At 51.3% G+C, this 27,455-nt stretch overlaps 1 protein-coding gene across 2 annotated transcripts; it reads right to left on the bottom strand.

The window, feature by feature from the left end:
* Nucleotides 1-2,106: 2,106 nt before the first annotated feature.
* On the bottom strand, nucleotides 2,107-25,500 carry LOC118880163 (glycolipid transfer protein). Of its 2 annotated transcripts, XM_036823623.1 has the most exons (6): nucleotides 25,231-25,500; nucleotides 9,146-9,204; nucleotides 8,020-8,153; nucleotides 5,090-5,240; nucleotides 3,094-3,270; nucleotides 2,115-2,362 (listed from the first exon to the last, which is right to left on the bottom strand). In XM_036823623.1, exons 1-6 carry the CDS (start codon nucleotides 25,331-25,333, stop codon nucleotides 2,300-2,302), a joined length of 687 nt encoding a protein of 228 aa, XP_036679518.1. In that variant the 5' UTR covers nucleotides 25,334-25,500; the 3' UTR covers nucleotides 2,115-2,299. The 2 variants fall into 2 exon arrangements, with proteins under 2 accessions (XP_036679520.1, XP_036679518.1); XM_036823625.1 differs by having other exon boundaries at nucleotides 2,107-3,270.
* Between the last annotated feature and the right edge of the window lie 1,955 nt (nucleotides 25,501-27,455).

Here is a 27,455-nt window from a genome sequence, read left to right as displayed (position 1 = left end):
GAACTGTTAGTATCCCCATTGTACGGATGAGGAAACTGAGACTCAGAGAGGTGAAGCGATTTGTCCAAGGTCACTCAGCTGATAAATAACAGAGCCAGGACTCCAACACTCGATACATTGCCATACGCCCTTCATCACATACCAAAAATATCCATGCAGTTTTATTTAACACTTACGAAGACAGCTTACTACGTTGCAGACACTTCTAATTGCTTTGCAAATAGTAACTTTTTTCCTTTTTTTTTTCTTTCTTTCTTTTTTTTTGGCCATGCCACACAGCTTGTAGCATCTTAGTTCCCGGACCAGGATTGAACCTGGGTCCTCGGCAGTGAGAGCTTAGAGTCCTAAATACTGGACCACCAGGAAATTCCCTACAAATAGTAACATTTAATTTAAGCCTCACAACCTGTGAGATGGGTATTAGCAAGACCCCCGTGGTACAGAAAAGGAAACAGAGGCTTTTTTATGGAGAAGTGAGCTTCAGTTCCTTGTCTGTAATAGAGATGTATTAAGACGGATTTGAACTATTGCTTATGAGGTTTAACTGAATGCAGCAACGAGTGAAGAGTCAGCCGTTGTCAAACTTTTGGGCTCGCTCAGGTTTCTGTGGACCATCATGTTAACCTGGGTTACATCTGGGGCTTCCCACAGTGGGAGTGTCCTGGCAGGATGTGTGCTGGAAGGCGGGCTCACTCTGTCCGCTGGCACCGGAGTGGGCATGACTGGGGGGAGATATGGAGTCAGATGTGAGCTCCCAGTGCCCCCAGTCCTGGCAGGATCACCCTAGCCGAGTCCTCTTGAACCCCTGGGGGGTTCAGTTTCTTCATCTGATAAATGGTGCTCCTGATGCCCACATGTCAGGGCGCTTGTGAAATGATGCATATGAAGCACTTGTGCAGGGCCTGGTATACAGCTGGTGCTCAATGTGTTCCTTCCTCCCTGCCCCGGGCAGAACTCAGTCCCACTTTGACAAGGATGAAATGAGAAGGCATAGATGCACTGCTGGCTTTGTTTCTGGGGTCAAAAACCCAAAGGGCTCCTGGGGCCAGGCAGGTACCAGGACTGAAAGAGGCTCTCCTGGGAATATTCTGACCTTCCACAAAGAAACTGCCTTCCCGGTCTCACTGTATTACGTTGAAAACATGAAGAAAAGCTCTTTTTAAAAAGGAATACACAGAATTTTACAATTTTGTTGGCAGAATTTTATATCCAAAGGGAAAAATCCTAAAAAGCAGTTAGAGTTTAGAAAGATCAGTGGCATTCCTACTATCAGTAACCTTAGAAAATATAATAAAATCAGAGACAGCAAAAAACTTAGTTCAGGCGTCCAACCCTTGGCCACATCAGAGGGAGCCTTCCGAACTGGATATCCAACTGACTGTGCGCAAGACCCTTGAAGGCGTTCCATAATTTTCAGGGTCAAATTCAAATCCCTCAGTGGCATGATGTCTCATATACACACAGCCTGCTCTGGGTCAAGCCATCAGGACATTGCCTATGATTTGCAGTGTCCCCTCCTTCTCCTCCTCTACTGGGATCCTCCCAACCCCAACGCTTCCATCGAGGTTCAGTGTCATCCCAGGATGTGGCCCCCCCAACCTGTAGCCCCAGGCTCCCTCTGGGCACTGACCACTCTATATCATCACTGGTGATTTACTGGTCCATCTTGCCCACTAGACTATCAGTTCTGTAGGAGCAGGAATGAAGTAAAATATTTCCTTCTACATTTAACCCTAGTAACAGAAAAAGCATCAGCCCACAATAAAGCTCAAATAACCAATGGTCACAGGGTTGGGGAGGCAACAGGGATTGGTGGGGACTGAGGCAAAGTGGAAAATATATCCACCCACTCCTCCCATCCAGCCAAGGGGGCAGTCATCTCTCAGCTCCTGACAGGCAGTCTGATTTTTCAAAAGAAGCTAGAAATCAAGCTTTTTCTGTGACATGTCCCCAGTTTCTCAATGTGGCAACCAGTTCTATTTTTTTAAACCAGAAATAGGACCTGGAGGCCAGAAAACAGGTCCTTGGCTTATCCCCAGTTGTAACCTCTGATCCAGAAAGAACGGGGAAAAAAAAAAAGAATCAAGAACCAAAACAGCACACCAATGTGATTCCAAAATAGAGATTTATTTATTAAGGATTATTTAGTTTCCACATAAAAATCACCAATCGTTCCTCACTGGGTTTTTAACACATATCAGTTCTTTGGGGGTTGCTCTGTTTGCCCCAACACTTTCAAAAATACAGCTCTTTTTAGCGCCAGGAAGGACAGTTAAGGCAGCAAGGCGTGTTCTTGGGTTCATCCTCTTCCCCTTGAAAGAATACACATGGTAGGTAGTTTCTTAGGTTGGAAAAGCTGTCCCTGAAGAAGATAATTATGGAGAAGAATGCAAATACAGTCATCTATGGTCAATTATTTGTGCCTGATAGCTTTAAAATAACCCTCCCCTTGGTCATCAAAGGCTTGCTGGTTGGTTTCAGCTATAAAAACACTGTCTAGCAAAAGACAGTAAGAAAGAGCAGGCTCTAATGACAGTGCTGTGAGGTTGGGCTGTGCAAACCACGGAGAACACACGCCAGTTTGTTTAAAAAAAATCCCACAATAGGGGCCCTGTGTAATTTCAGATCAAACCCCCTCATGGTCCTTAAAATACCCCAAACATCAGTCAGCCAGATCCTCAGGACACGCGCCTATTTTTAAAGTGAGGAGTCTGACACCGGTTCCCCCAGAGTCACGCTCCGCATGGGGTGGTGGTGGGAAACCAAAAAAACCCAAGGACTTGATTTATTAGAAACATTAATCAATTTTTATCACACTGAAATGAAGGCATAAAGTCAGTCTGTGCTGTCATGAAATTCGGAAGTGAGATCGTTATTTATTGCTCCAGGAGGATAGACCCCAAAAGTGACTTTTAAAAGAGCAGGGCCGGTCCCCTGCAGACCCTGGTCCGTCTCTGGGCTGCTCTGGGGGGCGCCTCAGGCTGGGGGTGGCCGGCCGGCTGGATTCACAGTGATTCGGGTTTGCCTGTTCCTGCGGGGGGCTGTGGTCAGGGGCATGCGGCCCGGGGTGCCCGCTGAGGGTCTGGCCTACACCTTGTAGTTGAGCTCAGCATTCATCTTGGTGTACATCTCGTAGATGACGTCGATGGTGGCCGTGTAGTTGACCAGGAAGAGGCGGGTCTTCTCCAGGCATTCCTCTTCCGTCACGTTCTGGCCCTTGGAGAGTGCTTTGAGGAGGTCGGACTTATAGGGGGCCGCGTACAGTGCTGCCTTGAGACGGGTGAGAGGAGGGTGCGCAGTGTTAGCGGAGGTGGAGACCCTGAGCCACCAGGCCAGGCCCGTCGGGGTTCTGGGAGGGGACTCCCCAGAGGTCCGTGCTGGGCAGGGGTCTGTGCTATTCGTGGTGCTGGACGGGAAAGGCCAAGGGGGATGTGTGTCCCCTTCTACCCCGGTGAGAGACAGCAGGAAGCTTTGGGGACAGACAGACCTGGGTTCAAATTCCAGCTTGTGCCGCCGACTAGCGGTGAGCCTTGAGCAAGTTACTTAGCCTCTCTGAGCCTCAGTTTCCTTATCTGTAAATGGGGATAATAATGACACCCACCCAATCGGGCTGCCTTTGTGAGGATTAAGGAGGTCATGCGAAGTGCTCAGCACAGCACCAGGCACACAGCAGGTGCTTGGTGTGGATGAGCCTCTTACCCCGGCGCTCCCTGCCCTGGAGAAAGTAAACAGCTTCCTCCTGAGACCCCACCTTTCTGAGCCGGGGAGAGGACGGCTGATCTGTGCTGTTCCTCTTTTGTCCTTCAGGGGGTGATACTTCCCTAAATTTCAGGGCTTCCCTGACAACTTGAAAAGTCCAGAGAACCAGACATACACAGAATTTCAGAGCCAGAAGGAAAAGGATGCAACCGGATAAAAAGCTGAGGCTACAAGCCTTTTGAGAAGGTGAGGAAATTACAAATAATAACGTTATCATTAGGAATCAAAATAGAAATAGCTTCAATTTGCTGAGTGTAAACCACATGCCAAGCATTTTATACAGAGTAACACGCTGACTCTTCACAATGAGACTGTGAGGCAGGGCCTATTTTATACCCATCTGCAAGATGAGGATACCGAGGCTCAGGAGGTAGAATCCCAGCTGCCCATTTCTCTTACTGTGTGACCTCTAGCAAGATCCTAAACGTCTCTGGGCGTCAGTTTCCTCATCTGTGAAACGGAGGCAAGGACAGCACCTCTCGGTGCATTTGTGAGGGTCCCCCTCCACGGGCAGCCCGCCAGGCCAGGCATCCAGGACACATGGTTATTACTGAGGTGGTGGTCGTGAGGCCTTCACGGGGGAGGGGGGGCAACGCTCTGCCGGGGGTGGTGGGGGACAGGGCCCTTGCGGCACCCACCCAGGATGAGCACTGTCCCCAGCCCTGCCAGGGAAGATGGCCCAGATGTGGCCCTATTTCCTGCCTGGATCCAGCAGATTCCCGACCCAGCCTACCCTCGACCTGTGCCACGTGGGACAGAGACCAGCCCTCAGATGCCGGTTCTCACGGGAGTGAGGAACAGCGGGTGGTGGGAGCTTCAGGAGGAAGGGCAGCCACGACAGTGTACAGGGCACCCCGAGGGCTCTCCACACCTCCCCAGTGGACCTCTCCCAAAGCCGGGCTGGTGCTGAAGGCCTGTGGTCATCACCACCCCAACACAAGTCACCAAGGGCCTCGTGGGCCAATGTTCTTTCAGCAGACGCCCCCGTGGGCACAGGGGCCCTTCCTCCCCTCCCAACCCCAGAGCGAGGGTCCCAGCTGAATCCAAGGGGCCAGTGAGGCCAGCCCACCATCAACCTGACGGCCTCAGTCTCTGCCCTGGTTCCTCCCATGGCCTCCCAATCAGGCCCCTCATCAGAACCACCACGGAGCATCTAGGAAAATGCCCGCTACGCGGCAGGGGTCCTTCGGAGCACCAGCCTCACCCCAGATGGACAGGGGAGCCCTTCCTGAGCCGGGGCGGAGGGGGGCGTGGACCGCAGCTCCAGGGCGCGGGGCAGAGGGCGGGCCCCGCGAGCCGGTGGTCCTTCCGGGCCTGCGGGGTGGCTCACCTGGAAGATCTTCTGCACGATCCAGCCGTGGTACTTCTTGAGGGCCATCTCGTAGGCCTTGGTGGCGTTGACGCGGACGAGGTTGGGGTGGTTCTCATCCCGCTCGCCGTCGCAGATGCTCTGGAGGAACACCTGGATGAAGCGCAGGCCTCTGCAGCCGGAAGGGAGACGGCGCTTCAGCGCCCTGCACGCCCCCGTCGGCACCACCCACCAGCGCCGCACGCGGAGACCCGGATGTGCTCTGTATTAACCTCCCACAGTGAGCCGGGGGGGATGGACACCCCAAAGGGGGTGATGATTCCTCTACTGTCATGTGTCTACAACAGCTTCCGTGTAACATGACTCCCCGGCTCACGTCACATGTCCCAAGTACCTCGTCTATACCAGGCCTGGGGCCAGTCCCTGTTGGGCTGTAAGGTCTATGAGGGCAGGGTCTGGGCCTGTCTTGCCTATTTCCATGGCCACATGGCCATCAGTGCTTGAGGAATGAAGCCAGTCAGTGCAGGGTTGAAGCTACAGCTCTGGTCCTCAAAGGGCTCAGGGACCATAGACCAGGGACATGCTGAGAACACAGGCGAGTTTGACCCTGTGGGTTCCCCGCCTCCATCACTGCCTGAGCCACCGTCTGCATCTTCCAATGGCCACTTGAGCCCTTCCTCCGGGGTAGAATGATGCTTCAAGAGCCAGAAGAAGGGTGTGGGTCACGGCAGGGTGACCAAGTTGAAAATCAGATCAGTACTAGCCCTTTAATCCACATCATTTCACCTGCTCCCCTCAGCCCTGTGAGACTAAGTTCAGCATGATCTGCCCACTTCACAGAAGGGAACACAGAGGTACCCCAAAAGCTCAATCAAAGGCCGGGATGTGAACCCAGCCTGTCTCACTCCCCAGCTGGGGTCCTCTGCTCCCTCCCTGCAGGGCGGTAGGATTCAGGTTGGGGGGTTCTTAGGGGCAAGAGTTCTGGACCCGAGGACTAAAGGAATAAAAGTTAAGCTTTATCACCTATGAGGTGAAGGGAAATCCTCCATGCTTGGATCACAACCCTCAACCACTGGGGATCAGCCTGGGGTGTGGAAGCGAGCTCAGGGTCCAGTCCCAGCCCTGCCCTGGCTGACCACCTCTCCTGAGGCCCTGCCTCTCCCAGCCCAAATGATCCCCCTCTAACCAGCAGCTGGGACGATTCCTTCTCAAGCCCCATCTTACCCTGTTGCCAATGGGCTTCATGCCCCTCAGTGGCTCCCTAGCACCCCTGAGGAGGCTGGAACTCATCCTTGTCCAATCCCATCTCATCTTTCCCTGCTCCTGCCTTGCATCCCGGGCCCTGGCTAGACCAGATCTTCCTGGAGGGGCAGATATGCTGTGCCTCTCCTGCCCTCCCAAGGTCTCTGCAAGGCCTCCTCCTCTTGGAACCCTCCTGTTCAGTCTTGGAGACCCTGCTTGGCGATCCTCCTCCGGGAAGCCCTCCCTGATTTCTCTCTGCTCCAGGGTCTGATATCCAGCTGTCAGGATCTGCCCACCAGCCTGACCCCTTGCCCAGGCTGTGATGCCCTAAGAGGGACCATGCCTCTCCAAGCATCATCCCATGCACCCGGCACCATGCACAGCACACAGCAGGTGCTTATTATGTGCTCGATTTGTTGACATCCACCGGCATGTGCTCTCCCAGTCACCTGGCTCTGCCCATGTCTGATCTGGACACAATCTAACTGATCTGAACGTCACTCTCTGGCTTGCTCTTCCTGAGAAACCTACGGAACCTGCCAATGGATAGACCCAGGGGCTTTCCTTATTCCAGGTCTGTGATTCTCTTGTTGACAGACAAGAGTAGGTAGCTCAGTGGGGGCGAGTCATAAAATAGGCCATAAGGTTGTTAATTATAGCCCATTTACCCCCTGATGCCCACACAGGCCACACCCTCCAGGGAGCAGATTCTTCCTGTTCTGTTTCACCAAAGAAGTGCATGGGGGTGGGGGTGGGGTAGCTTCAGGGAATGGAGAGAGAGACAGGGGAAGAGCGCCTTTCCTGGCTCCTGACTCCAGGCCCCAGAGAAAGGGCAACATTGGGAACATCTGTGGGGCAGAGAATGGGTTCCTGGCTTCACAGCTGTTGCCAGGGACTGTGCAGTTTGCACAGCTAAAGGAGAATTCTGGAGCTGGTAGAGAGCAGCGTGATCTCAGCAAGCAAGCTACCTGGCCTCTCTGAGCCTCAATGGCTTCATCTGTAAGATGGAACAATTGTATGCGGCTCCAAATATGTGCTATGAGGACAATATGTATCACGGTTACAAGCACTGTCAACTCTGGGGTAAGGCTGTCTGAGTTCATATCCCATATCGGGGTACCCTGCCCCCAGGCCACAGGACAAATTTTGTGCAAATTAGAGTTCTTTGTCTTCAAGATGCTGTATTTCTGTCAAGAAGCTGTCATAATATACAAATCTACCATGTGTGTGATGTGACCGGCCCTAGACGGAACATCTTTGTGCAGTGTACAACCTGCACAACTGTGCTCAGCCACTCAGTCCCAGCACTGCCCCTGTGCCCTGGGCATGTGATTTGGCCACCAGAAGCCCCAGTGGCCTCCTCTGGGAGATGGGGATAACCACACCTAACTCACAGCACATGAAATGCGATTGGGTGTCTAAACAGCTTAGCACAACGGCCAGAGTACCCGCCGGCTTGCTATGCCTCTGGTGGGGCTGGAACAAGCAAGGAAGCGTCACCATCAGGCTGGCCTTGGCCCCCAGGGTGCTTTTTCTCTGTCACTAACTAGCTTTACACAAGAAGAGCGCCTATGTGAAAGACAGGAAGTGCCCGTCCTGCCCCATCAGAGCAGACACCGTGGGGCAGTGGCGGGGTTGGCCGTCCCTCCTCTGCAGAGCAGGCCTCCGGGCCCACCAGCCACACACACCCAGCCACCCGAGCCCATCACCTCTTCAGCCACATCAGCGCCAGCGTGGCCCCCACTTTGGGCCACTCTGCTCCATACATTTCCTTCTCCACCTCCAGGATGTTCTGCAGGGTCCGGAACTTGGCCGGGTTGTTGTCATACACAGCTTTGATTTTCTGAAACGGAGCACACAGGGTTTCCCCCTTAGGAAGGCTGCCCCCATAGACGGCTGCCGCGTGCTGGGTGGAGGAGCGCCCCGCCAGAGCCTCGCTCTCCTGCCCCCCAGCGCCAGGACCTGCAGTGGGGCTTGTCAGCGGGGCTTGTCATAACAATAACCATGACTGTTCGCATTTACAGGACTTGCGAAGTACTTTATGGGCACAGCCTCATTTGATCCTCACGGCAACCCTGATGCTGCTGTCATAATTCCAATTTGCAGATGAGGAAACTGAGGCTCAGAGAGGGGAAATGACGTGCTCAAGGTCACATAGCTGATGCAGGTGCGAGCGGGTTCCAGCACTGGCCAGGCCCCAGAGTCCACGTTCTCCAACCACTACTGACAGCGCCTCAAACCCCAAGCATCTGAAGTTTCGCTTTTGTGGACAAATGGAAATAGGTTCTTAGGATTCTGAGATGTCCAGGAAGAAGGCTCCTGAGTTGGAGCCAGGCAGTTTGGATGTGAATTCCACCTCTGCCACTTCCGTGCTATGAGCCCCTCAACAGCTCTGAGCCTCAGCTTCCTCGTCTATAAAATGGGGATAATGACACAGAACCAGCCTCAGAGTGGATCCTCATGGGGGGAGGGTCAGTGGCTGGGGGATGCCGTCTGGAGCTCTCAGCATTGGGGAAGGGAAGGGCAGGGTCAGTGCACCTGTGGACCTTGGAGTTTATTTTTTGTTTGGTAGAGTGAATACAAGAACCAGTAGGTTCCTTCTCAGGTCAACCCTCCAGACTGTGGTCCTAGTTTGGCTATGACTGGATGGCATGACCGCAAAGAGGACCAAGAACCTGGAGCCCCAAGTCAGAGAAGCTGGGGGCCAGGCCCATTTCCACACCTCCTTCCTGTTCCTCGGCCTGGGGAACTTGTGGCAGGGAGCAGGGCACTGGTGACGGGGCGGGATTACAGAGTCCTGATCTGGGTACCGGGGCTGCAGGGCCAAGTACGTACTGTGATGTTGCCACTTATGTCCAGCTTGATGGGAGTAAACACTGGGGAGCCGAGGCAATCTGGGGACAAAATAAGAAGAGAGATTTAGATTCCCAACGAGAGTGATATTCAGGACCTCCATGGGCCATGGGGACAGGAGGGGAGGTCACTTGGTGTGTTTAAGGAAAGGCAGAGCTGTTTGTTAAGTGTTAAAATGGTTCATGGGCAATTTGGAGTGCTGGGCTCTGAGTAAGACCAGTTTCTTACTGCAGGACTTGTCAGAGCCTTTAAAATACACCTGGACTAGGACTTCCCTGGTGGTCCAGTGGTTAAGACTCCGCACTCCCAATGCAGGGGGCCCGGGTTTGATCCCTGGTCGGGGAACTAGATCCCACATGCTGCAACTAAGAACCCACATGCCGCAACTAAAAGAGGCCGCATGCCGCAACTAAGACCTGGCGCAGCCAAATAAATAAATAAATACTAAAAAAAAAAATACAACTGGACTATCTAGGGGGCAAACCGTTTTGTCCACAGCACCCTCTCTTCCTAAGACAAAATGTTCTATATTTGCACCGTCTAACATGGGCCACATGTGGCTATTGAGCACTTGAAATGTGGTGAGTGTGATCGAGGAACTGAATTTGTAATTTGATTTAACTTTCATTCATTTAAATTTAAATAGCCACATGTGGCCAGTGGCTACCAAATTGGACAGCACAGTGTAGAGTATCTTGCAAAACTAATACTCTAAGAAACCATCTTGGCTGACAAGGCGGAGGCCACTAATGAACCAGCTGGCCAGGAGGCAGCTCGAGGAATCTTACGAGCTGGAAGAACAGCTCGTTCACCAGCTTCTTTTTTCTTTTTTTTTAAATTTTTATTGGAGTATAGCTGCTTTACAATGTTGTGTTAGTTTCTACTATACAGCAAAGTGAATCAGCTATACGTATACACATATCCCCTCTTTTTCGGATTTCCTTCCCATTTAGGTCACCGCAGAGCACTGAGTAGAGTTCCCTGTGCTATACAGTAGGTTCTCATTAGTCATCTATTTTATACATAGTACCCATAGTGTATATATGTCAATTCCAATCTCCCAATTCATCCTACCCACCTCATTCACCAGCTTCTAAGGAAGAAGTGAGCTGGCGACCCAGAGGCCCCACCATTCTGAGACTCTTTATAAGAGCCCAGGAGAACCCACCAGGAGTGGGACTCTGGTCACTTAACAGAGCTCGATGAACTGGGGCTCCATACCCGCTCTGCACACGCTGGCAGTGTGGGCTTGGTCATGTCCCTTCTGCTCTCTGAGCCCAGCTTTCCCATCTAGCAAATGGGCCAACAGAACCGATCAGAGCTGCTGTGAGGATGATGTGAAACAACCCACTTCCAAGACACATATTTTGTTCACCTCTGGAATTGGAATGTTCTTAATTGGAGGCGTTTTTCCTGTCTTGGTGGTTCATAAAACAACAGAGCATTTTAAAATAGGTGGCACCTTTGAGTTGATGAAATGTGGACCTAGAAACTGGCAGTGCCTGGAACTCAGGACTCCATGGGAAATGTGAGCTGACTGTGGACTGTCTCTCCTCCTTTCCCTCCTCTGTGATCCCCCAGCAGGCTGTCAAGGGGACCAGAGACAGCCCATGGGTCAGAGCTCCCTGCTAAGGGCTGGGCAAGGAGGAAACACATGGGGAAGGGCCGGTTCTCTCCTGAGCAGACTCAACAAGGACTTCACCTCAGAGCCTGAAGACAGCTGTGCTTCCCCAACACCTCTCACCGTCCTCGATACAGAGCCCAGGGGGCAAAGATGCCCAAGCAGGCCACAAGTGGGTATCAAACCCACGGCGGGGAAACACCAGCGCCAGCTTCCCCTTGTCCGCTGGCCAGGCTGGGGCCTCGGTGCGCGTGCCAACTGACCGCATAGGGGCGGAGGACTGGGGGAGGGACACCTGTGGGCTGAATTCCACCCAAGGTGACCCAGCACACCTGGCCGGCCATCTGGAACATTCTAATCGCAGCCGTTACAAAAAAGGTGCATTGGGGAAACAGCATTGGACGTTATAAATGAAATACCCCAAAACCCAATGGAAAGAAGGTCAGGTAGAAATCCAGACACCCTGGGTTTGAATTCAGTTGAGCAAGTTTCCTGTGCTTCAGTTTCCTCACATGTCAAATGGGGCAGCAGTGGCACTTATTTCATAGGGTTGACGTGGGGATTAAAATGCACGCGCTGAACGCATTTAGCAGAGTGGCCAGCACAGGAACCCTCAGTGCATGAACTGTGACCATCTTTATGACTTTGTAGCGTGACCAGCGCCAGGCTCCACGGTCCAGCAAATGTCACCCAGGCTCGGAAGGCACCAGGTCCTTCAGGACCTCCGCTGAGTGGGAACACTGGGCCTGTGTCCCCTGCCACCTCTACTCTCCTGCTTCCCAACTGAGGCCCTCATGGGGCCCGGGGCGGCTGCCTTGCCCTGCTGCAGGCTCCCGGGCACAGAACCCTCGGGCCGAGAGGTGAGCCCACCGCTCTCAGCTACCGGCCTCTCTCACGCCTGTGGGAGCACATCTCCCTCCACGGGGCTACGCTGGACCTCCCCCGGGGTGGCCACAGGAGCTGCGCCGAGGTGCTGGGTGGGGGGATGCAGGCTGCCTGTCCCACCTGATCCTGGGCGCTCTGGACTCCCAGGTGGACCTGCCAAGGGCATTAATGAGGTAATGATTCCACCCACCCTTTCATCTTCCCTGATGTATCGCTGACCTCATCCTGCAAGGCCAACCTGGGAGGCTGTGCAATTTGCTAGCCCTGCAACGTGTTCTCTCCTGGGACATTTACCACTGACTCCCCCAAAGGACAACGCATTCCAGACTTAAAATAAGAATGCAGGAAATTCCTGGCGGTCCAGTGGTTAGGACTCAGCGCTTTCCCTGCTCAGGGTAAGGGTTCAATCCCTGGTCGGGGAACAAAGATCCCGCATGCCGAGCGGCGTGGCCAAAAAATAAATAAATAAAAAGAAACCTCCTTTAAAAAAAAAATAATAATGCAAGACAGCCAGGACTCTCCACCACTGGAGACTCTTCCCCTCTTGACTGTGCAACCAAGGGTCACCAATTTCGAGCCTCACAGGAGCCGGGCAGGTGCCATGGATGGGGAGCATAGGGACTGGCAAAACCCTTCCAAAGGGGGGCTTCCCTGGTGGCGCAGTGGTTAAGAATCCACCTGCCAATGCAGGGGACACGGGTTTGATCCCTGGCCTGGGAAGATCCCAGATGCCGCAGAGCAGCTAAGTCCGTGCACCACAACTACTGAGGCTGCGCTCTAGAGCCCTCGAGCCACAACTACTGAGCCCACGCGCCACAACTACTGAAGGCAGCACGCCTAGAGCCCGTGCTGTGCAACAAGAGAAGCCACCGCAATGAGAAGCCCGTGCACCACAACAAAGAGTAGCCCCCGCTCGCCGCAACTACAGAAAGCCAGCACGCAGCAACGAAGACCTAGTGCAGCCAAAAAAAAAAAAAACCCTTCAAAATGTATGTTGTCCAAAGACATGAGGTGGATTGATGGATGGATGGAGAGGTGGATAGACAGGTATGGTCAGGTATTAATGGTAGAATCTAGGTGGCAGATTCATGAATATTCACCATAAAATTCTTTCAATTTTGCTGTACGTTTTATTTTTTATTTATTTATTTTTTTTATGGGTATACTATTTTATTAACATTTAAATTTCACCAAGAGTTCGCTAGCCATTTGTTCAGATTTTTAAAGACAAAATGGGCAAACAGCTTTAAGGCTGCGATGTATTTAACACTGCACCATATATTCACCAACTAGACAATCGAAGGGGTAAGACCATACCCTTAGGAGCACCAAGTATAGGAACAAGCCCTGGAATTGGAAGACAAACCTGCCCCGCCATTCAGGACTGCACAGAGGTCTTTGGTTGCTGACAGAATCTCCCCTTGACTTCAGACTTGAGACAAACCGAGGGAGTCTGTCAGTATACATGAACCACTGCCTTCAGTAACAGGATGGACTGGCCAGAGCCAATTCAGATTGTGGGGGCCAGTCTGAAGTGAGCAGGGTTGGCTGGAGGCTGGAAATGCCGCAGCTGAAAGCCAGCATCGGCAGATGACAGCAGTCATCTTCTAAAAATCGCTGATTTCTACACAAGTTCCTAAGATGCTTTTCCCAAACAGGGTTGCTGTATGTTTTAAATTTTTCATATATAAAGTTGGAAAAGAATGTCAGACTTGGGACTTCCCTGGTGGTCCAGCAGTTAAGATTCTGTGCTTCCACTGCAGGGGCACGGGTTCAATCTCTGGTGGGGGAACTAAGATCCCACATGCCGTGCGGCACAGCCAAAAAAAAAAAAAAGAACAAGAATGTCAGACACTTTTTTCTGCTCATAAAAGTCATACTTCTTACTTCCACTTTTTCTCCAAGTCCACTGCACTGCTACCGTGATTGTGGTTCCACATGTAACTCTGTTTTCCACCCATCCCTGCCATGGACTTGACCTCAGAGAGGGCAGAGACCAGGGGGGCCTCAGTCCCCCTCTGTGCCCCCCGCACCTGGCATGGAGCTGGACCCCAGCATGAACGAGGGGGCAGATAATAGGAAACGTGAATCTAGAGGCACATTTCCTGCCAGGTTCTTCTTCTAGCCACTTTCTTGTAGTGAAGATTGACCCAATGCACCGGGTCTAAGGACCCACGCGACTAACAAGGCAGAGGCTATGGAAAGGGGCTTTGGCCTCAGTTTCCCCGCCTGGAAAGGGACCACCCCTGTAGAGTTGCTGTGATGGGGCAGGCGCCATATGTGCCAACTGAGGGCCCTGAGCCTGGCCGTGATTTGATTCCCACTGCCGGCTGATGTTCGAGTAAAGCCATCCCACGTTGGAGATGTGGAACCAGGGCTTGGCGACAGATCATCATCAACCACGCGTGGGTGGCTCCCTAGCTTTTCCCAGCGACTCAGGCCACTGGGCATGCATTTTAGACATGCACAGAATGTTATTCAGCTTCCCTGGCTCTAGAAACGGCTCTTTTATGGTTCTGAGTGCCCGCCCCACCCCGCGATGGCGGGGAGAAAGGCTTTTTGTTTCGCCTTCTCCCAACAGCGTGTCACTCGGGTCATGAGGCTGCCGTGGTTGGCAGGAGCCGGGCCCCAAGGCAGCTGTTCTTTTTTTTTTTTTTTTTTTTTCCCCTGATTTTTTTTTTTTTAATTATTTATTCATTCATTTATTTATGGCTGTGTTGGGTCTTCGTTTCTGTGCGAGGGCTTTCTCTAGTTGCGGCAAGTGGGGGCCACTCTTCATCGCGGTGCGCGGGCCTCTCACTATCGCGGCCTCTCTTGTTGCGGAGCACCGGCTCCAGACGCGCTGGCTCAGTAGTTGTGGCTCACGGGCCCAGTTGCTCCGTGGCATGTGGGATCTTCCCAGACCAGGGCTCGAACCCGTGTCCCCTGCACTGGCAGGCAGATTCTCAACCACTGCGCCACCAGGGAAGCCCCAAGGCAGCTGTTCTTGTGCGTCGTGGCTACCATGCAGGGACACAGCTTCTGCTCTACTGTAGGGTAGGATGTGGGGTCTGGATGGACTTCTGGAGCCAGTTGTAGAGCAGAAGCAAGAGAGGGGAGAGTCAAGGGCTGGGAGATGGACCCCAGCAGAGGGAGATGGTGAGGCCGACCGACCCCAGAATCCACTTCCCCGCTGCATGGGGCCGGGGCGAGGGGGCGATTGCCGGCAGGAAAGGCGTCACTGTGTACACGCAGATGGGCACACAGGAGTCGGGCTGGCAGCATCTGGGGGTGGGCCGCCTGTGATCAGGGGAGGAGCACGGTTGTGCTCCAGAGCCCCGGTCCTGGGTTCGGCTCTCAGCTCTGGTGTCTGGACAAGTGCCTGAACCACGCTGGGCTCAGGCCCCTCCCTTTCCAGAGCCCTGACGTGCTGGACAAACAGGAGGCGCTCCAGGTAAGCTGAAGCCAGCTTCAACACGCCTCATGGAAGGCTCTGGGTTTATGTTTGCTTTGGCGCAGCCCGAGGCCGCCAGGCCCAGAAGAGCCAAGTGACTGGCCCAGGGTCACACGGCGAGAGTCAGGCACGCAGACACAATTAGCCAAGGCTGGTGCCACCACTCCCTCTAGCCTTTCTTTCTAGAACGTTTCTATCTGTGTGTGTGAACTCAACAAAAGCGAAAGGACTCTGACGGGAAAACCCTGAAATGATTTTAACCCCCAAGCACACCGTGGCCTAAGCCTTGAAACTCAAACTGGCCGCTGCTCTGGATACGACGCGACATGCTTCTGGAGGGTTATCCAGCTTTACCTTTCCTACAGAATGCAGCCCTGCCTCAAAATTATTACCTTTCTTGTTTTACCTGTTTTGCAGTTAACCCAAACTTGTTTTTCATTGTTGTCAGCCAACAGGCTCTTTAGAATGACACCCAGAACCTGCCAGAAGGGAAGGGCAGGGGGCGGGGGCGGGGGCGTTCGGGCGCTTTTCTCATTCATCGTCTTACCTCCAGGGTGAAAGGAAGTTGTCTCAAAAACAAAAGAAAAATCAGGTACAATTTCACCATCTCGCTTCATGATACCAACTCTAATGGGCACGGATTCCAAACACAGTCAAGCCTTGGTTACCTGGAACACATTGGCAAATGGCCCCTTCTGTTTAGAAGACTTTTCTAAGCATGCTACTCAACCCAAAAGACATAAGGAAAAGACCAATAAGTCTGATTACAAAACCCAGAAACCTTCTATATGGCATGGGGTCGGGGTGGGGGGAAATCCCATCACCAATCTAAGCCAAAGAGCAAACTGATTGGGGGAGGGGATGACCTGTGTAACAAATACCATAGACCAAAGACTGTCATCCCTAATGTGTAAAGAGTTCGAACAAATCAATAAGAAAAAAACAACAACCACCTTATAGAAAAATGGACAATTAAAAGAAGAAAGGAAAAGACATTTAATCTCAATAATAAAAAGAAAATAAAACAGTGAAATATTTTCCATCTACCAAATTTTATGAATGTACCAACTTTCACATTCAGCCATTCTGGATGGAACTTCTCAAAATGTAACTCAAATGTCCCTGCTTTTGTACAGCAAGCCATTTGCAGTTTTCTAAACAGGGCCATCATCAAAAACAGGAATTATGATAAAAGTGTGACCCAGTGACATCACAGGCCCCCTCAAGTCTTCTCTAAATGGCTCTACATGGTATGTTTTCAGGGATTTAGGACAGCTTTGTGTAGTTTTTTAAAAACTCCTCTTGTTTTCTCTGCAGTGCTTTGATTCTGCTAGATACTTGGAAAACAAATAGCCAACTTTGTCACCATTGCCTTCAAAATAAGAGGAAACAGGCACCAAGCAAGCATTCTGTGCATGACCTCTGTGACAGTTCTGCCCGGGTCTCTGTCATAGTTCAGATGGTTGAGATTGCCCAGACAGCAGAATTCCCCGTAAGCCAGCAGTCACCATATGCCACACAGAATCACATTCACTTCCTCTTTTTCTGGCCTCAGCGTAGTTGGAAAGCACCTGCCATCACGCTCTGAGCAAGCCCCCAGCACATACTTGGAAATTTCCATCCAAGCTGCCCCTCAACGCCTGCCTCTTCAGACAACCATATCTTCCCACAGGTGATGTTCCCAACATTAGGCAAGAAAGTGACAGAATCGCCCCCGCCCTGGCCCGCCCTCTCATTTCATCTCAGGAATAATTCTCCTTCAAGAACAAAAAGCATTCCATTTTTAAGATGCACAGCTTCACTTTCAGCCTGTGTGATTCAGTGTGGGAATACCAGAGCCAACCCATAAATACTTATTTGAAAAAGGAAGAAGAGGGTACCTGTGTCATGACTCTAGGAGCCTGGTTTGGGGAGGTTCTATTTCAAATTCAATTTTTTTTTTTTTCAATAGCTGGATAATAAGGTTTTGTTGTTAAACACATGGGGCAGATTAACTTTACAGACCCTGGGTTACAAGGATCATAATGGGAGGCACTCAAATTACAGCTGATGGAGATGAATCATTTATTAATCCACGGGTATGTGGTGTGTGTGTGTGTGTGTGTGTGTGTGTGAGATGGCTCAGTCTGCAATACGGCCTATTTTGAAGCATAAGAGCCCTGAGAATGCCCACCTTTCTAAAACTAGTTCCCATTCTAAATTCTACTATCCTAATATCTAAGAGAAAAGAATGTTTACAAAATGATGCTTTTAAAAATCACCCCCATGACATGCCAACTCTCTTTATCCAAAATTGACCCCTTTGGCAAAAACCAGCCTTCAATCGGGAATGCAGATGGGAAAATGATTTCTCTTACTTGCTGTGTGGCCTGGGAGAATTTAGTTAAACTCTCTGAGCCGCAGTTTCCGCATTTGTAAAATGAGGCTAATAACAGGCCTCACCTCATAGTTTCTGGCTAAATTTTCATAGTTTCTGGCTAAAGTATTCTTTCTGATTATGATTATAATAACTATTATTATACATTATATCATCATTCTTTAGAGAAGAAATCCAGAAAAGAGTGATTCCAATGATTAAGAAAACAAAAGAGAAAGAGAGGAAGGGAGGGAGGAGAGAGAGGTAGAGAAAGAAGGTGTTATCAGTTGATTGATATGGGTAAAATTAACAGGAGCCCTTCAGTTATAAAATAAGGACCATGTATTCCTGACCATTAATGTCTGAGATCTCAGAAGGGAGTGGAGAAAGGAACTCGGGGGAACAGCAGTGCAGAAAGTGAATCATTTCTGAGCCAGGGGAAGTGTGAGCTGGCTGCGCAACGGCAGGGACAGAAAGCAGAGGTTTTATAGGACCCTGGAGAGGGCTGATCCGTTGTAATGACTTTTAAAAGCTCAGATACAGTTAACACTGTAACAATTAAAAAAAAACCCAAAAAACCCTGTTACCAGTAACTCTGTAAGAATGTAACACAAGGAGTTAACATCCATCCAGGCCATTTTAAAACTGAAACAATGCAACCTACATTTCCATTCTAATAAGCTCATTGAAATAAGCACACTGCCAGATGGGAACTTACTTCCTATCATTTCCCCTCCCTGACAAACAGCTCAAAAAGGCCCTTTCTGCTCTGGAAGACTTGTGGCAGGGCTGGCCCCCTACAAAGCCCTTACTAGCTGTGTGACCTGGTCAAATCCCTTCACCACTCTGAACCTTGGTCTCCTCTTCTGTAAAATGGCACGAATTCCTCCTAATTCATAAGGTCATGATAAGGACTGGAAATGAGATATCGGCTAGTTCAATGCTTGGCACATGGGAGTCACTCAAAACAGGGGTTACGCTAGCTATGATGGGGTCATGCATTATATTTTACAAAGCCCTTTGTCACGCATTCTTTCCATTCCCTTTCAAGTCCCATGTTGGCTGGGCACCTACGCTCTGCCAGGCACATTGCTGGGGCCTGGGAGGCGATTCACAATGGGGCACTGTTCCTCCAAGAAGCCCTATGCGACAGACACCCCACAGATGAGGAATGAAACGGGGGCTGGATGAGCTAGCAGGTGACAGAGTGGACGTTCGGGTCTTTTCCCTCTTTCTTCTCCATCCTCTTCCCTCCAGGAGCAGAGGCCAGACCTCCGTCCCTGACCTCAGGGTCAGACTTTTCTGAACCCAGAGGATCAAGAGGATTTCATCCTTATCACTGGGGGAACAGAGCAGGTGGGCACCATTTGTCCATGCTCTGCACTGGCCTTTGGATGTTATAAGTGAGAATTGCTTCAGTAGCCAGGCGGCTCAGCTGGCCCCAAGCCCTGGCAGCTGGTCAGCAAGAGCCAGAGGCAGCTTCTTTTTGCAAGAACCTTGTTTCCCAAGGGCTGTGTGGCAAGAAGTGCAGATTCTAAAGGTCTGAGGATGTCTGTCCCACCTGTGCAAAAAGATGGAGTGACTCTGGGCATTGGGTGCCAACATCATTTGGGGGAGGCCACCTCCATCGGCCCTCCTGGGAGGCCCAGCTTCCCCCTTGTACAGTTGGGGCTGCAGGCTCAGAGAGGGGAAGCACTAGGGCATGGACACACAGCTGGGGCACCATGGAACCAGCACTCAAGCTCAGGCTGGCTGCTTGATGCCAATATCCATCTATCTAGAGATTTCGATTCATGGACTTCAGTGGACAATAGACCCAGGTTCAAAGCAACTTCTTCCCTCTAAGCCTCCAAAGCAGCCAGCTCATGGGCTGTTATACAGACGGACGGGATAAGACAACAGGGCCAGCGGCAGCCCTCTATACAGGTGTTACTTGGCTCTAACTTGGGCCAGGTGAGCTCATGAGTATGTCTCACCAGCACGCAGTAGGTGCTCCTCAAGGCTAATGAATCCTCACTCACTACTTGCAAACACACTTCCAATGGATGAGAGGAGTCTGCAGGCCGGTTCAAAATTGCAAAACCCATCGCTGAAAGTGACTTATCCACCGCCCTCCGCAAAGTACATTGTTTCTTCCTCCTAGAAGCGGTCTACTTCCGGTTCCTACAGCATCCAGCTCTCAACAGACACTCAACCAAAATGATAACTAACCTGCTATTGGACGAGGGTTAATACAGTTTCTTGTTTCTCTTTCTTGGGATATTCTATACAAAACCAAAAATAAACATATATTTGTATCAACTTAAAAAACAAATACCAAAAAACTTGTGGTCCCAAGTCCTGAAAGGTGCTTGTTGCAATGGTAAGAACAACTTCTTAGAGGCCAAGGGGTGTGGGTGAGGCTGGTCCCCAGGCAGTTAACTCAGTGTCCCAATTAAAGGAAAAACTGAGCTGTCTGGGGCCTCCCCACTGGATGACTTCCATGCCCCGGCCATCAGATCTGCGTTCAAATAGGCAAGAGATATGGTCCCAGCTTGGCAAGATGATTATGAGGCACGCAGCTCCAAGGAAACCTGCATAGCTGGTCTGGGGTTCCCAGCGTCTTGGATAAGCCACGGTGGAGCCAGCAGAGCTCCAGGACTTCGGTGGCCAAACAGGCTGGCTCCACTGACCAGACAGGAAGCCAGGAAAGCAGGCAGGCACAACAGCAAAAGCACTGCATAAGGAGTCCAGAGGCCTGAGTTCTAGTCTGGCTCTGTGGTCAATTGCTGGCTGTGTGACCTTGGGCAAGTCACCTAACCTTCCTGGCCTTGGTTTCTTTGGCTGTAAAACAAGATAATTCTGTGGCTCTGGGCTGCCATTCCCCCACTCCCCGCCAAACAGAGCTAGCATTGAACCAAAGTGATGCAAAACCACTCTTTCTGGGGCTACTCTAGGACTGTTTCGTGAGTGTCAGGTATCTGTAAGGCTCAATTCTATGGACATCCATTTAATTAAGCTAAGAAGCCTGAAGGAAGTAAAATCACCCCTGGAATCTGGATCTCAAGAACCAAGAGGTAGAAATCATTACTTTCAGCTCCTGCATCTTTGGTTGCTCGCTAAACAGTGAGAGCAAACAGGTGTCACCTCATACATCAATTCTAATGGACCTCGGAGTGGCCGAGGCTGTGTTTAGACTTAAAGGGGCAAAAAACAGCATCATGATTGATTATTAACGTCTGCCATGGGTACAGGATATGAGTTATGTATCTTAATTTGATCCTATATTTTAACTTAGAAAGAGAGAAGAAAGCAAAACACTTTTAGAAGAACCCAGAAAAATGGGAATGGAGCCAAAAGCATTCACTCGACAAACATCACTAGCTCGCCAAGTGCTAGGCACTGAAATAACTCAAAGTGTCAGAATGGGGTAGATTCCATGGGAGTCAGGCAAGATTTTCTGGATGAGGTGACCCCTAAGCTGATTCCTTAAGGATAAGTGGAACCCAGCCAGGTGAAAGGAAGGTGGTGGGCCAGAGAGGAGTGGTACCCCAGGCAGAGAAACTGACACGGGTAAAGTGCCAGAGGCAGATGATGGCATGGTACCCTCTGTGGGGCTGCAAGCCATTCAGAAAGGCTACAGCACAGATATCAAGGCGGGGTAACAGGGAGCCACTGAGGCTTCTAGGCACGGAGTGGCCAGACTAAATGATTAAGCCTCTCCCTCCCCCTCCCTCCACCCCCCCCCCATCCTCCAATTGCAAATGCTCTAGAACAGCTGCATAATTGACCATAAAAGATGAGAGAGCAGGGCCTCACAGAAGTCAGCTGCAAACTGATCAGTCAGAGGTGAGATCCAATTACTGGGTCAAGGTAGAGAAAGAAGATGGACAAAGGGCTGACCTCTAAGTGGACATAGCAAAACCTATACAGCTCGGGAGACTCAGGCTGGAGATATGGAAGTGTTAGCCCAGGATGCAGATGTTCTGAGCTACATCTGACCTGCAGCCCAAAGAATCAGCATTCATCAAGCCCAACCAATTCTGTCCCAAACCACCACCGATGATGGTTTAAGAAATGGGGTTGTGCTAACAGGTTAAAAGCCTTCACAGCCTTCGACCCAGCAATTTCCCTTCTAAAAATTAGAAATAACCAAAGAAGTATGCAAAGAAATATATACAAGAATGTTCACTGTAGCACAGTTTACAAGAGCAAAAAAAAAAAAAAGGAAGCAATGTAAATGTCCAACAGCAGGGGATTGGTTAAATAAATTAAGGCCACATTCAAACAATGAAGTTCTAGGCAGCTATGAAAAATGCTGACTGATGGGTAAAGGTGGTTATGCTATATTGTTGGGTGTAAAAAAGCAGCTTATACATTTCCCCTTAAACATAGATAAAGATATAAATGGGTTTGGAATGAAAATACTCTGAAATGTCAGCATTGATTCTCTCTTAAATAACAATAACAACAACAACAAACTGACTCAAAAGGTTGTGAGAGGATTAAGTGAATTAATCAACATAGAATGCTTAGCACACAGTAAATGCTCAATAAATGGCAGGGAGATTTTTAATTTATCATTTCTTCTTGCTCAATTTTCCTTTGAGAAACAGATCTTCCTTGCAGAATTAAAATACTTTTTAAAAACACAGCTTTCAGCCCTCTGCCCTATTTATATCAAGAGCGGTAGCTCTCAACCAAGGGTAACTTGGTCTCCCTGCAGATATTTTTGGTTGTTACAACTTGGGGAGATGGGGTGCCACTGGCATCTGGTAGAGAGAGGTCAGAGATGCCACTAAACGTCTTACAAAGCACAGGACAGACCCCCACCCCAAAGAATGGCCCAGCCCCAAATGTCAGCAGTGTCACGGTGGAGAAACACTGATTTGGAGGAAACTGGCACCGAATGCCTTTCAGACTTCTTGTGTCCATTATCCCAGGCCTGCTCCATTCCAGAAACACGCCACCCAGATCATCCAGGGGACCAGATGTTCCCAAGACCTAGGCAAAGCCCGTGTGTCAGAGCTGACGGCAGATCTCCATCGACCCCTGAGTGCCAGAGAAAAGCCACTGGTGGGAGCAACCTCCTAAAGCTTAAAGCCTCAGGAGGAACTCTCCCCCAAGAAGAGCCTAATGCTTCAAAATGGATCATCACGGGGGCTTCCCTGGTGGTGCAGTGGTTGAGAGTCTGCCTGCCAATGCAGGGGACACGGGTTCGAGCCCTGGTCTGGGAAGATCCCACATGCCGCGGAGCAACTAGGCCCGTGAGCCACAACTACTGAGGCTGCGCATCTGGAGCCTGTGCTCCGCAACAAGAGAGGCCGCGATAGTGAGAGGCCACAATAGTGGGAGGCCGGCGCACTGCGATGAAGAGTGGCCCCCACTTGCCATAACTAGAGAAAGCCCTCGCACAGAAACGAAGACCCAACACAGCCATAAATAAATAAATAAATGGATTATCACTTTTTTTAAATAGTGCTAAGAATTATCCTCTGTGGGCCAACCCACTGAGGCCTCTGTATAAATGGTGCTTCTGTCAACAGATGTGACGGCCCACAGCACCAGGCTCGCAGCAAAGACAAGGGTCTTTTGAGATCAGGGGAAGGAGGAGGGGGTGCTCTCCAGCCGGGGCACCAGATCACCGCCAGCTCCAGCCGCCACCACCCCCTTCCTCTAAAACCGGCCCGATAATCGCATCAAATGAAGGAGCCCCCAAATGCAGAACTGATGGGCAACCTTGCTGAAGATGAGGGAGGAAAGGGCCACAGAGCTTAACTCGGGGTTTCTCCACCTTGAGATCCAGCTAACGTTTGGGGCTGGATCAGTTCTTTGTGGTGAGGGCTGTGCTGTGCACTGGAGGATGTTTGCAGCATCCCGGGCTTCTACCCACTAGGTGCCAGTAGCACCTCCCCGTGCCCCTCACCACCCCGCCCCCCCCCAAGCTGTGACAACCAAAAATGTCTCTAGATATTGCCAGATGTCCCCTGAGGAGGCGAAACCACCCTCAGTTGAGAACGACTAGCTTAAACAGATTCTGAATCCTTGTTCAGGGCAAATGCTCATAGAACCGAGGAGGGGGGAAAAACCTGTCACAAAAATCAACAACTCCTCAATGCTCAAACCAGATAGCTCCCAAGCTCCTGCCTGGAGAGTCAGTGTTATCTCAACACTGAGATACAGAAAATAAGAATGTTTTATACATTTAACAAGTTCTGACTGAGCACCTACTGTGTGCCAGGCGCTGTTCTGGGTACCAGGGATGTAACAGTGGATGTAAAAGAGCCAGGTCTGAGAATCGTACAAACCAGCCAATGGCACTCACTCAAATACTACTCATTAATCAATCATCCACTCTATGAAGGAACCAAAACTGAATCCAGGAACTTGTATAACAACCACACACCTCCCCCTGCCAACAGCTAAGATCTATTTGGCACTTAAGGCCTCAGAACTTTACACACACCACCTCATTTACTCTTTGCTGCTAGCCTAGGAGATCAGCTTGCCCGTTTCACAGATGGGGATACTGAGGCTCAAGAGGTGGAGGAGGAGAGCATGCACACGACTCCACGTAGTCACAACCACCCCAGAGCCCACGGCACTTCAGGGACTACTGCCCACCGTGAGCCCTGGTCACCCACTAGGGGGGAAAGGGAGTGACTGCCCCGGGTGCCACTTCCCTTCAGTCCAGGTCAGTGTCAAGGTTCTGTCAGTTTGCGGGTTTCGGCTAGACTCTGCCCTCCGGACTGGTCTCTTCCTGCAAGGCCACCAAATGAAACAGCAGGGCGGGACGCCGGGCAAGCCCACATAGAAGAGGAAAAAGCACAGCTCAGGTTGCACCCTTTACTCAGGACCAGCAAAGCAACGGGCAGGGGCCGATGGTACTGTCTTCTGTTTCCCATTTTCCATCCAGGGTGTGGGCTGGGCTGAGGGATGGGAGAAAGGAAGGTCTGCAACTGGCTCAGTGCTCCTATGACCTCCCAGGGCATGACATATGGAGGAGGGATCTTTTTCTTTTGGACCCCATCCCAAGCACTCCATGTCTGATGTCGCCCCACATAGCAGCCCCCCTGTCCTGACCCCTGTTCTAAATGGAGGGAAAGCTTTAGGTGGTTCTGCCTAGGAAGGGGCCCCAGAGTTTTGCGACTCTGTCTCCAAAAGGACCCTCCTCACCCTGCCAGGCTTCCTGCCCTTGGAGTGGCGGTGGTGGGTGGTGTCTCTGATCTGGAATGAGGGAATTCTAAGGAAAGAAGTGTTCACAAGGTCCCATGAGGGAGAGACTGGGAGAATTTACAGAAAAGAGGGGGTTTATGAAATGGGGGGGGATTCATTTTAAGGGAGGGAGTTGAGAGCCACTCTGAAAGGGAAGAGGGGAATGATAGGGTGAGAGATGTTTTCGGGGAGATGGAGGATTGGGGATTTGGAAGAGTGGGGGTGTTTGTGGGGAGATGGACGACTGGGGTGCACAAAGGGGTGGAGAACCGCGAGCATCTGAAGGACATGTTGGCATGTGAGGTGTCTGGGGAGACAGAGGGTTGGGAGAGTCTGAGGGAGATGGAGGATTTGGGGATGTCTGGGAAGAGATGAAGGATGTGACATGTTCGGGGGAAAGAGGATTTGGGAGCGGGCCGGGATAGGGAAGATATGGGGTGCTTGGAGAAAAAGGGGCTCTCGGGTGCGTGGGGAATTAGGATTTGCGGTGTCTAGTTGAGGGATACTCGGGAGAAGGAGGATACGGGTGCGCTCTGGGTCAGGGCTGCGGGCCAGCTCCCCTCTTCACCCCTGCTCACCGAAGAAGGGCGGTAGGTGGGACACCGCCTCCAGGAAGGGCCCCGTCTCGATCTGCTTGTCCGCGGGCAGCGGCTTCAGCAGGTGCTCCGCCAGCAGCGCCATTTCGGGGTCGAGGCCCTTGGTGATGCCCCAGCCGGCGCCGCGGGCGTCCACGCCGCCCCCCGGGCCGCCGCCGTCAGCGCCGGGGCCGTCACTGCCGCCCGCCGCAGGCTCAAGGGACGCCAGCGTCGCCACTTCCGCCCGCGCCGCGCCCGCGTAGACCAGCACTCAGCGCCGCCCGCAGGCAGAGCGCCTAAGCTGCCGGACGCCCCGCCCCGCCCGTCCGCCCGTCCGCCCGAGCCCAATCCTCGCCCACGGCCGCGGACCTCAGCGTCACCATTGGCCGAGGGGCGGGGCTAGCCCGCCGGGCGCGAAAGCGCTCCGACTCGTGAATCCAGGTACGCCCAGGTGAGCCGCTCCCAGGTGAGCCGCTCCCAGGTGACCCATCCCCAGGTGTGTTACCTGCTGCCCCCGGCGTGGCACCCCCAACCAGGCGGGCTGGCTCGGGCCGGGTCCTCGCCTGATGGGCGAGGTCACAACTCACAACACATCCACCAGCCCAGGTTACAGCCCAATCCAGCCAGCGTCCCTAAGGACATCTGTTTCCCCGTAAACCGAGCCCGTCCTCCAACAGCCCCCAGTGACTTTTTGGACACTGCTGTGGTCACAGTTCTCTTTGGCTACAACCATTGGGGACGCATAATTCTCCGTGAGTGATCCTATGCCTGTTGGACACTGCTCAAGTCACAAGTTAACTCAGCCATGCCTAACTAGGACTCCTGTTACCTGAAATCTGGGATCGAGTCTGACTTCAACAGTCTGATATTACCTGATGCATTCAGCCCAGTTTACAATCCAACTCAATCAGCACCTGACAGGTGCATGTTTCCTCAAACCTGACCTCAGCCCAATAGCTCAGAGCACATGCCTGTCACAACCTGGAGCACACTTCACCTCAGCCACAACCCACCTAGATGCTTGTGTCCTAAAATCTAGCACACAGTTGTTGAGAGCTCCTCATTCATTCCAGAATAAATAATTAACTGTGCCCCTACTATGTGCCATGCACTGTGCTAAGCATTGAGGATAAAGTGATGAAAAGTATAGCAAAATCCCTGCTCCTGTGAGGCTGACATTCTAGTTGGGGAGACAATACAACCCAACACAGTACAATACATTATAACACAATACACAAATAAGACAACTTCAAATACTAAGTGTAAATGAAGAAAATAAAACAAGGTGGAGTGCCAGGGGATGACTGAGGACATGACTGGGATAGGATGTAGGGAGTTAGGGGCAGTAAGTACCTATGAAGTGGTGACATTTGATCCAAGGCCTGAGGGAGAAGTAGGAGACAGCCAGAGTGGCTGGGACATGTGCAAAAGCCTTAAGGTGGCAAAAAGCTTGGCGTGTGCAAGCAGCCAAGGGGAACGGGGGAGGGAATGGGAGTGGAGCAAGTGAGAGGAAGAGGCAGAGGAGTGGAGGGATAGGAATTGAGCTCAGGGAGGTGAGCAGGGGCTTGTTGGGTTAGGTAGAGGGTGGTATAGTTTGGATTTTATCCTAAGGCAATGAGAAATCACCGGTGTCAGAAAAATAATTGCCAGACCTTATTCAATATTTTCAATTTAATCTTTCAGGGGGCAAATGGGAGAAGAGGCTGTTCCAAACCAAGGACACGACCCACATACAGTCAGGAAATGAGAGGTTGTGGGGGAGACAAGGCTATCATCACTTTTCACCCATGACCCAAACCCTGACATGTCCCATAAAGTCAGTTCACCCACTAATAGGAAGCCCAAGCCATCAACTTTGGCTTGTTCCCACCCCACCCAACCTCACCCCCTCAGGCATCCTAAGATAACCATCTCCTTGAAGCCTCCCTCACCAGCCCTCCCAGCACTTTGACCCAGTGCCAGAACCCCACCTACATTTCAGACACTGCCATTAATTCCACAGAAAGATCACAACCCGCATGGGGACCTCCAGCCTCAGACAATGCCCTGATTTCTCAACTTGCTCCATCGCAGCCAAACCACCAGAGATTATGGCTGATATAAAAAATTCAAGTCTGGAAGAATTGTCTTGCCATGGAACATGGGTTTGAGGTGCTGCGATAGGTTGTTGCTCTGGGTTAATGCGATGTCTTGAAAATTCTTCCATCCATCCAACAAATGTTTTAAGT

The sequence above is a fragment of the Balaenoptera musculus genome, chromosome 14, assembly GCF_009873245.2.
Source record: "Balaenoptera musculus isolate JJ_BM4_2016_0621 chromosome 14, mBalMus1.pri.v3, whole genome shotgun sequence".
In the NCBI taxonomy this organism is placed as follows: Eukaryota; Metazoa; Chordata; class Mammalia; order Artiodactyla; family Balaenopteridae; genus Balaenoptera; species Balaenoptera musculus.
This window is presented reverse-complemented; position numbering and strand designations above follow the sequence as displayed.

Coding starts and splice junctions, on each gene's coding strand:
- LOC118880163 (XM_036823623.1), bottom strand. CDS start 25,333: ATGGCGCTGCTGGCGGAGCACCTGCTGAAGCCGCTGCCCGCGGACAAG. Junction 8,154..9,145: donor ACATAAGTGGCAACATCACA/GTACGTACTTGG, acceptor GCTCCGTTTCAG/AAAATCAAAGCTGTGTATGA. Junction 3,271..5,089: donor TCGTGCAGAAGATCTTCCAG/GTGAGCCACCCC, acceptor ACCCGTCTCAAG/GCAGCACTGTACGCGGCCCC.